Source organism: Sprattus sprattus (assembly GCF_963457725.1).
Source record: "Sprattus sprattus genome assembly, chromosome: 20".
Lineage (NCBI taxonomy): Eukaryota > Metazoa > Chordata > Actinopteri > Clupeiformes > Clupeidae > Sprattus > Sprattus sprattus.
In genome coordinates this window covers 10,402,619-10,412,618 of record NC_137918.1, presented here as the reverse complement: position 1 = coordinate 10,412,618, position 10,000 = coordinate 10,402,619, and the positions used below count along the sequence as shown (strand labels likewise).

Sequence of the window (10,000 nt, the reverse complement as noted above, 5' to 3'; positions counted from 1 at the left end):
CTGACTGTCAATCAGTCTAATCATCAATCCACTCATCTCACTCTTCACCCTCTGTGTCTCTCAGTCGTTCACCTGTTTCTTCTCCTCCTCTGTGTCTCAGTCGTTCACCTGTTTCTTCTCTTCCTCTCTGTCTCTCAGTCGTTCACCTGTTTGTTCTCCCTCTCTGTGTCTCAGTTGTTCACCTGTTTCTTCTCCCTCTGTGTCTCTCAGGAGGTGGACCAGCGCTGGGCAGAGTACCAGTCTCGCTTCTCGTCTCTGCTGCAGTGGACGCGCCAGCACACCGGCCTCATGGCCAACAAGAACTTCCCCCAGAACCCCGTTGAGCTCAAGGTCAGTTGAAGGGCCACACACTTACACCCGTTACATTCCCTCCCAGCAATGAGATCAGTAATAAATTCATCATCTTATACATGCCTCACACTACTCCACTAAGTGGCATCAACATCAGCATTTGCTTATGTGACCTTCAATTAATGTGTGGTTGAAAACCGAGCAGTCAGATTAAGAACAACATGAGCGCTCCTGGCTCCTGGATAGCATTCTTAAGCAGAAAGATCTCTAAAGTCCCCCATATGAATAGATGGAAGATCAAACCAACTGTGGAGAACCTTTGATTTGTGAGGGTGTTGTCTTGTTTTGAGTGTGTTTGCGGTACTGGCCCTCTCCCCACAGGCACTTTACAATGAGTACGTCCACTTCAAAGAGACGGAGATCCCCAACAAGGAACTGGAGAAGGGTCACATCGAGCACCTTTACAAACTGATGGAGGTGAGGACGTTTTGGGATGGTGTGTGTGTGTTTGTAGGTATTTGTAGGCCCACGTGTGTGTGTGTGTGTGTGTGTGTGAGAGGGAGAGAAGAGCGGAAAATGGTAATGGTGACCTGGATTGTGCTGCCAAATTGGGAGCGTCCTCTGAATCATGGGGCTCCTCGGAGCTGCAGAGACCACAGAGTAATGAAGGACACCAGACCTGCCAGAGCCACAGAGAGGAAAAGAAAGCAGGAATGCGTGTCTGAAAGACGATACATATACATCACCCACAGCAGCACTGACTGAGAAAGCCAGCCAGTGTGTTAGCGGGAGAGAGAGAGTGTTTGTGTGTCAGGGGCCAGACTCAAGACTTGGATTGTTTATTCTTGTGCCAAGAACTTTTTTGGGGGCTAGAGAATGTTTCCTGTCTGGATGTCACTAATGTTCTGGTTTCTCTGTGTATTTTTATGTATGTGTGTATATACATCTGCCATATATGTATGTGTAAAATATATTGAAAATGTACGTGATCTCTCTCAGGCGTGGATGTGTGTGTGTGAATTGATGACTGTTTTTCCTCGGGTAGGTGTGGATAGAGTTCGGGCGCATCAAGCTGCCAGCAGGCCTCCATCCTAACGACCTGGAGGAGGCGTGGGGGAAGCTGATCCTGGAGATGCTGGAGAGGGAGAAGGCCCTGCGGCCCGCCGTGGACCGGCTGGAGCTCCTGCTGCAGGTCGCCAACAAGATCCAGAACGCAGCGCTGGACTGCGAGGAGAAACTCACACTCGCCAAAAACACATTGCAGGCGGTGAGGCTCTACATTATATGTGTGTGTGTGTGTGTGTGTGTGTGTGTGTGTGTGTGTGTGTGTGAGTGTGTGTGTTTGTGTGGCAAGCAGGGGATTCACTCTAATGTTGCCTATCAAAGATTAAAGAAGTTTAAAATGTATTTTTTTTTCTCCCATTCTTTCTCCTGCTTTCACTGTCTCACTCCCTCTCTGTCTGCCCTTTCTCGCTCTGGGTCTCTTCCTCTATCTGTCTCTCCATCTGTGTCTGTCTGTCTGTCTGTCTGTCTAAAGGACATGTCTCAGCTGGAGAGTGGCGGAGTGGTGCGCTGCGAGCAGGAGTTGGCCGTCTACCTGCAGGACTCTGAGTCTCTGATCAGGCAGCTGAACCTGGACCTGCAGATCCTCCGTGACGAGAAGTATTACCAGGTGGAGCAGCTAGCCTTCAGGTGAGCCACGCCGAGAGGAGGACAGAGACAGGCTAAACCTCAGACATCCTTTGCATGCTTTGTGTAATCCAGATGGTCTGGTCTGTTCTGGTCTGGTCTGGTCTGGTCTGGTCTGGTCTGGTCTGGCCTGGCCTGGCCTGGTCTGGCCTGGTCTGGTCTGGTCTGGTCTGGTCTGGTCTACCCCGCACTGATGTGTGTATGTGTGCTTCTATGTGCAGGGTGTCGTGTCTGCAGGAGGAGCTGGTCTCCCTGCGCCTTCAGTGCTCCAGCGTCTACAGAAAAGGACACTTTGCGGCCGGGTTGCACCCTGGCGACGCACCCCTCCAAAGCCGCTCCGCGAGGGACACGCTGTCACTGACCGGCCAAACCTTGCTGGGTGCCGCGGCGGGCGTGGCCAGCCTCCTTCGCCGACCAATGAGCCGCTCCGAGCTGGTGGCGATGTCATCGTCGGAGGATGAGGGAAGTCTGAGGTTCATCTACGAGCTGCTTGGATGGGTGGAGGAGACGCAGGTGAGAAAGACCTATTGACACGTGGTATTGACAAGTATTGATCACATTTTACCATGTATAGATTTAATTGGGTGTGAAGCTCAGGCCTGACTGTGTGTGTGTCTGTGTGTGTGTCTGTGTGTGTGTCTGTGTGTGTCTGTGTGTGTGTGTGTGTGTGTGTGTGTGTCTGTGTGTGTGTGTGTTTAGGACCTGCTGGAACGAGCAGAGTGGGGCGCAGACTTACCGTCTGTGGAGCAGCACCTGCAGGACCATCACAGCATAAACACAGCAGTCGGAGAGTTATTACACAGCCTGCAGGAAGCCAGGAACTTTGAGGTACACACACACACACACACACGCTCTCGCACTCACATACACACCCACACACACACACACACACGCTCTCTCTCTCACTCACACACACACACACACACACACTCACACACACACACACACACACACATACTCACACTCACACTCACACACAAACACACACGCTCTCTCTTACACACGCTCTCTCACACACACACAGAGAAAGTGAGACAATAGCTAAATTAATATACAACTCTAAATGCCAAGAGAAATCCCACATAGCCATATTCTCTTGGTCTCTCTCTTTCTCCAAAGCATACACAAACAAACAAACAAACCAACGCAGACTCTTGTACTGGCTAATGAACTCATACACTCTTAAAGTTGGAATAAAATATATACATTTTGCTCTTTTGTTTTGCAGTCTACTGTCTCCTCCAATTTCCGTGGCAGTTACTCAGAGACCTTGGCCAAACTGGAGCACCAATATTGCAAATTACTGGTAAGTGTCTGTGTGTGTGTGTGTATGTGCACTACGTGTGTGTGTGCGTCTGTGTGTGTGTGTGTGTGTGTGTGTGTACGTGTGTGTGCCTGTGTGTGTGTGTTTGTGTGTGTCGAGCTATAGCCTAACCCAGACCATAATAATCATGTTAAGGCGTAACTGAGTGTGTGGCATAACAAAGGACTGAAGAGCTGTGAGAGTCAGGCTAGAGAGGGGTCTGCACAGCACCTGCTCTTGACACACACACACAATCAGCTCCTATTAAGACCTGCTTGGCTGACGTGATTGCATTTAGGTTAGTGGCTGTGCTCTGTGTGAATTGGGTTATTTAGTGTGTTTATGTTTTGCATCAGTCTGAGGCAAAGGGTGTGGTTCTGAACATATGTTGGTGTGTATGTGTGTACATGTCTGTGTGTGTATGTGTGTACGTATCTGTGTGTATGTGTGTACGTATCTGTGTGTATGTGTGTACGTATCTGTGTGTATGTGTGTACGTATCTGTGTGTAGGTGTGTACGTTTCTGTGTGTACGTTTCTGTGTGTGTGTGTGTTTCTGTGAGTATGTGTGTAATGACTGCCCTACTAGTTGGGTTTTCCACTGGGGTAATGTTGTTGATGGGCTGGTGTTTCTCTTCAGGAACATTCGTCATGGCGACTGCGTTGCCTGGAGAGCCTGCGTGCGTTTGTGTCTCAGTGCACAGAGGAGCTGATCTGGCTGAACGAGAGGGAGGAGGAGGAGATCTCCTACGACTGGAGCGATAACAACAACAACATGGCTGCCAAGAGGGAGCAATACGCTGTTAGTCCAAGCACTACTTACACACACACACACACACACACACACACACACACACATACACACACAAATGTGCTCTGAGTGCACATTTAAAAAAAAAATAAAAACACAAGATACAAACCGAAGTCCAAAACAAAATCACTAGTGCAGCAACACTATAGCACTCTGCAAAGTCCCTCAATGCCAGTGTCATATTACAAACAGTCAGTGATCTACAGAACCGCCATGCTTCTCAGTGATGTAGCGTGTGAACAATGCCTGACTGCTGTCTTGCACTCTTTTTAGGAGACGAGGGCAGAAGTGGATGAGAAACAGGAAGTGATGCGCTCATTACAGGAAACAGCAGACCAACTCTGTCTGGAGAATCACCCAGCCAAACAGACTGTTGAGGTGAGGCTTTTTATTGTTTGTTTATGTGTGTGTTTGTGTGAGCTGAATAGACCCTTATGCTAGTGACACACAGTAACTTACTACACTGACTAAAACAGCCTTACTAGGCACATAAACAGTAAACAGTATTAGGGCAGGAGTCAGCAGTCTTTCGGATGAATGACTGGGGTTGGTTGGTTTCCCACGGGTGTTTTGGAGTTAGACCTGTGTGCTCCACACAACACCTTAATCTCTGTGACCTTTTATGGTTGTTGGCATGAGGCATGTTGCTCATACAGATGAAATGATTCTCCAAACCTTCCTACCCCCATCTGTTCTCTCTCTGTTGTCTATCTGTATATCTCCCTTCTCTGAATTCTCTCCTTTTTACTCTTTGTCTGTCACTTTCTCCCGCTCTTTCTCTTCTCTCTCTTTCTCTTCTCTCTCTTTCTCTATATCTTCCTCCTCTGGATTTTCTCCTTTTTACTCTCTGCCTCTCACTTCCTCTCGCTCTCTTTCTATTCTTTTTCTTTCTTTCTGTCTCTCTCTCTCTCTCCCCAGGCCTATAGTGCAGCCTTACAGACTCAGTGGCAGTGGGTACGGCAGTTATGTGTGTGTGTGGAGCAGCACCTTAAAGACAACACAGCCTTCTTCCAGGTATGCTAAACTGCATCATGATGCATTATGTACTCTCAAACACACACCCCCTCACCCACATAAACAGAGTAATGTTAATCTCTGAAATGTTTCAAACTTGGTGGGAACTGCACTAACTGTGTTGTGTTTCTGGGGGCAGTTCATGGGCGATGCACGGGACTGTGAGAGTTACCTGCGACAGCTGCAAGACTCCATCAAGAGGCAGTACACCTGTGACAAGAACAGCAGACTGAGCCGCCTGGAGGACCTGCTGCAGGACTCCATGGTAACCAAATCTCACCGTGCTTGGTTATATTATTTATATGCCCCCCCCCCCCTTGTAGAATGTACAGTTATTACCTCCGCCAAGGAGGTTATGTTTTCGCCCCTGTATGTTTGTTTGTCAGCAGGATTACGCAGAAACGCATGGACCGATTTCCATCAAACTTTGTGGGGAGATTGGTTAATATAATGGCAATAATTGATTAGATTTTCAGATGTCAAGGTCAAAGGTCAAGGTCACAAGGCGGAGGTTTGCATTCTCTGAATGCTCCCATTCTTGTTGTGTATGTGGTTAAGGTTCTGGTGAGTTTATGCCAATCCGGAGGTCAGATGGGTTTAGTTTCTGAAGAAATACAGATGCTCAATCACTCACATACGAGCCCTCGCCCTGTTTGTTTTGGTGAACGGAGCCTCTCCTGACAAACCCATGGAACTCACGGCAGATGGCACAGTTCAAGACCGTGGCACACAGTCCCTGAGAACTGGGCATGCTCTCTAGCTTTGAAGAGCCAGCCGCACTGCAGTATACACACATGCACACATACACACACACATGCACACACACACACACACACACACACACAGGTCTGTCGGGGTAGAGGTTCCTCCTTCACTGCAGTATAATAAACTTTTATAATTTAAAGACTGCAGTGGTCCATTGCCAAAACTATATAAACAAAGAACACCATAATGAAAAACTATGAAGTTAAATAACACTAGGAGCCCCCCGGTGGTGAAAGATAATTTTGGCCGTGAGATTTGGGTAAGTAGAGGTTTACAGGTTTAGGGTGTCTGCAGTCCAAGAGAGTTTGTGCCAGAATGTGTCATTACATTTCCTGGATGTAGCCCTTCATCGCACTTTTGGCAGGGATACACACACACACACACACACACACACACACAGCCATGCAAACCAGATTTAATGTGCCGATTAGAGGCAGAGCTCCACTGCTGCTGTTTGAGCTCTTTATTTTGATTTCACCAACTGCCCTTCCGTCCATCTCAATTAATCTTGTGACCATCTCATTCTCTGTTTTTTGCCTCCCTCTCTTCTTCTTTCTTTTTCTGTCTCATTCCCTGTTTCACCTCCCTCTCCCTTTTTTTCTGTGACTCACAGTCTCAGCAACACAAGTCCTAATTCTTAATACCGCTGTTCAATCGGAGATCCAGGGGATAATGCTATTAGCGCTCCTCAATCTCACTTAAGTGTTTGTTCTCTGCCAGGCCGGCTCTCTAATGTAGCCTTAATGAACCCTGTGTCCAAGGAAGGGAAGGAGAGGAAACGCAATTTAACGGCACTCCCAGTGGCGCCAGAGTCCATCAGCATTATCCTGCTTAGAGGCTACGCTAACATTAGCACAGGCGACACGGTGCTTACCTCAACACTGAGGCTTTGCTAACATTAGCTCAGGAGAAGCTGTGCTATTAGCTAAAGGGGCCATGGTCATATTCACTCAGTAAGACATTGCTGACAGGAGAGAATTTTCTAAGACGGAAGGTTGTTTCCATCCCTAACACACAGAAATACTAATGGATAGTTAGACTGACTTTTTTTAATGGCAGTCTTAAGCTCATGGGCACTAATTTTTTCTAAGCATGAAAGGGATATATTGTGTAGATATGAGCTGAGAAAATCATAATTTTTGTCATGAGATATTTTGGCTTTCATAGCCTTTTTCCCCCCTTTAATTGAGGGAAATTGTCGAGGTTTGTCATTGCTTGAAGCTATGCGAGCTGTGGAAGTGTGTGTGTCTGATGGAGAGTGGGTGTGTGCCCTCTTATTGACATGCTCCGCATCCGTGGTTGTGCCCACCAGGAGGAGAAGGAGCAGCTGATTGAGTACCGCAGCTCAGTGGCCAGCCTGGTGGGCCGGGCCAAGACAGTGGTGCAGCTCCGCCCCCGTGGATCGGAAGGAGCCCTGGGAACAACCACACCCATCCGAGCCATCTGCGACTATCGGCAGATTGAGGTGAGTAATAGAACAGATATACATCCATACACACACACACACCCTTGTCTCATCTCACCCCACTCCCCCCAGTCTCTCATGCCCCCTCCTCTCCTCCCCATCCACACACTCGGTCTACTCTCAAGGTCTACTCTCAACTCATTGGCTGACAGCTTACCTGTACGCACTGACAGAGTACACACCTAGCCAATCAAACCCAGAAATGAGGCTACTGCGGTAAAAATGCCAGGAACAGATTCCTGTAGTGACCACGCTGTGCTCAGTTATTCTTGGTCTCGGCACTGATTTTTTTTTTTTTTTTTTTTTTACTTTTAAGGCAACACAGCTTTGTCATTTAGATCTATTTTATTATGGCCGCTTCACCATAAGCGCACATTGAAATACATATAGCTGTGCTTCGCAGTAATAATTAATACAAAAAGGATAAGGCATCCACTGATTTTTTTTTTTGGGCCCCACTCATGTTCATGTGAGAGTGTGAAGGCTTTCAGTGACGGTCAAATGCAGGCTGCTGTCACTGCAGAAGCTGGAAGCTATAAATTATATAAACCTCTCCACTGGCACACTTAGAGAGGTATCAGCAGGCTATCTGCACTCTGAGGCTCAGGAGTGGAGGTGCCTTTGTGATGAGAGCTGTTTCTGCACCAGGGGCCCCCTCTGCATTGTGGGCCAGTGGAGGACTGGCTTCAGCACAAGCCTTGCTAGTCTGGGTCTGATCATTGCTCTCCACATTCTTCTCACAATCTTCTGAAGTTGTGAGGAAGTTACCTGCCATTCTAAGATACACACCGTAGAGCATACCAGAGAACAATGCAACACAGTTATGAATGGAAAATATCTTGGGCTAATTCTGTCCTTGTATTTTCCTTGGTGTCGAGTTGGTATTGTACACAGCCTACTTTATAAGTAGGGCAGCATTTAGGTCTCTGTCTTACTCAGTTGCAAGACTCCCTTGTACACACGAACATACACACACACACATACACACACACACTCCATATCCTCATACCAGTTCTGGGCCCCTTTACCACTATGTTTTCTCATTGTCACATCTCCACAAACATGCAGGGTCTTATGGTCAAATGGTCAAAAATAATCTCTCTTTCCCTCCTCTCCCCATCTCCCCCTCTCTTTACCCATCCCTCTTCCACCCTTTCTCTTCCCCCCTTTTTCCTCCCTCCCTGTGTTTTGTGTGTGTGTGTGTGTGTGTGTGTGTGTTTGGGTCTGTGTGTGCATGCACGTGTTCTTGGGCTGAACAGGCCGGTGCTCAGGTACTACAGAGACTTCATTTCCTCCTCCTCCTCCTCCTCCTCTTCATCTTCCTCCTCCTCCTCCTCCTCCTCTCCCCACTGTCCATCTCCACACTGCTCAACACTGCCCCTGCTATGCCACCATTTGGCACTACCCACACATGGGTGCTGCTGCTTTGACCGGGGGGGGCAGAGCTGCACCCCCCTTTCAGACAGCCAAGCGTAGTGCTAGCACTCATTTCTTCACGGTTGTTGTTTTTCTCAGCGCGTTTACCTCAGCTTGGCATCTGATTGGTTGGTGGCATTAGTGAGCTCTATGTGTGGTGGTGTACAGCATGTGGGGGGGTGGGGGTGGGGAGGGGTGATGCTTAAGGGAGGGGCCATAATAAACCTCGCCCACAGATGTCATAACTAATCAAATTTTGTTTCAGTTGAGTTTTGGGTTGCGTTTGAGTGGGGTATGAGTTGTGTATTTGGGTTTGGTGGTGGGGGGGTTTGAAGTTAAGATTGGGTTTGGATTGAGTTAGGATTGGGTTTGGATTGAGAATGAAAATGGCACCCAGATGCTTGGGCCACACTGGAAGTTGAACTTGAGTTGAACTTTCGAGTGCAGCAGGCTTTCAAAGTCATTCCCTTTTTGAAGCCTGTCCAGTGGCTCCATGGCTGCATTTTATGTAATATTTCATTAGCGGCCATCAGCATTAACATTTTATCATTTGACTCTCCGTCAGTGGGTTACATTAAACCATTTCATCTGCATCATTCACTTGTTTAATCTGCTCCAGCACTTTTAACTCAACAACTCCAAACCTTTCTCTCCTCTTCTCTTCTCTCCTCTGCTCTCCTCTCCTTTCTTCTCCTCTTACTTAACTTATCCCCTTTGCCTCTCCTCTCCTCTTCTCTTACTCCACTCATCCCCTCTTTCTCTCCTCGCCTCTCCTCTTACTCCTCTCATCCCCTCTTCCTCGCATCTCGTCTTACTCCTCTCATCCCCTTTTCCTCTCCTCTCTTACTCCACTCATCCCCTCTTTCTCTCCTCTCCTCTTACTCTCTTCATCCCCTCTTTCTCTCCTCTCCTCTCTTTTTACTCCACTCATCCTCTCTTTCTCTCCTCCCTCCAACATTATTCTCTGTCTCATCATTTCTGTCCTTTGTTTTTCTGTCTTCTTTCTCTTTCTCTATCTCTGTGTATGTATGTATGTATGTATGTATGTACGTGTGTGTGTGTGTGTGTGTGTGTGTGTGTGTGTTCAGATCACCATCTCAAAGGGCGAGGAGTGTGTGTTGGAGGACAACTCCCAGCGCACCAAGTGGAAGGTCATCAGTCCCAGTGGAAATGAAGCCATGGTGCCGTCAGTGTGTTTCACCATCCCACCACCTAACCAGGACGCCATCGATACTGCTGGCCGGTAA

At 47.9% G+C, this 10,000-nt stretch overlaps 1 protein-coding gene across 7 annotated transcripts in view; it reads left to right on the top strand.

Moving 5' to 3' along the window:
- macf1a (microtubule actin crosslinking factor 1a) overlaps positions 1 to 10,000 on the top strand; it is a 129,860-nt gene that overhangs the window by 28,212 nt on the left and 91,648 nt on the right. For 5 of the 7 annotated variants that reach the window (XM_080859316.1, XM_080859315.1, XM_080859314.1 and 2 more), the window contains 14 exons: positions 211 to 330; positions 673 to 768; positions 1,337 to 1,558; positions 1,829 to 1,983; positions 2,202 to 2,493; positions 2,680 to 2,808; positions 3,209 to 3,286; positions 3,923 to 4,084; positions 4,367 to 4,471; positions 5,012 to 5,107; positions 5,247 to 5,372; positions 7,185 to 7,337; positions 8,597 to 8,608; positions 9,842 to 9,996. In XM_080859316.1, the coding sequence (XP_080715442.1) occupies positions 211 to 330; positions 673 to 768; positions 1,337 to 1,558; positions 1,829 to 1,983; positions 2,202 to 2,493; positions 2,680 to 2,808; positions 3,209 to 3,286; positions 3,923 to 4,084; positions 4,367 to 4,471; positions 5,012 to 5,107; positions 5,247 to 5,372; positions 7,185 to 7,337; positions 8,597 to 8,608; positions 9,842 to 9,996 (1,901 nt within the window). The remainder of the gene's footprint in view (positions 1 to 210; positions 331 to 672; positions 769 to 1,336; positions 1,559 to 1,828; positions 1,984 to 2,201; positions 2,494 to 2,679; positions 2,809 to 3,208; positions 3,287 to 3,922; positions 4,085 to 4,366; positions 4,472 to 5,011; positions 5,108 to 5,246; positions 5,373 to 7,184; positions 7,338 to 8,596; positions 8,609 to 9,841; positions 9,997 to 10,000) is intronic. The other 2 variants (XM_080859317.1, XM_080859313.1) reach the window with 1 other exon arrangement.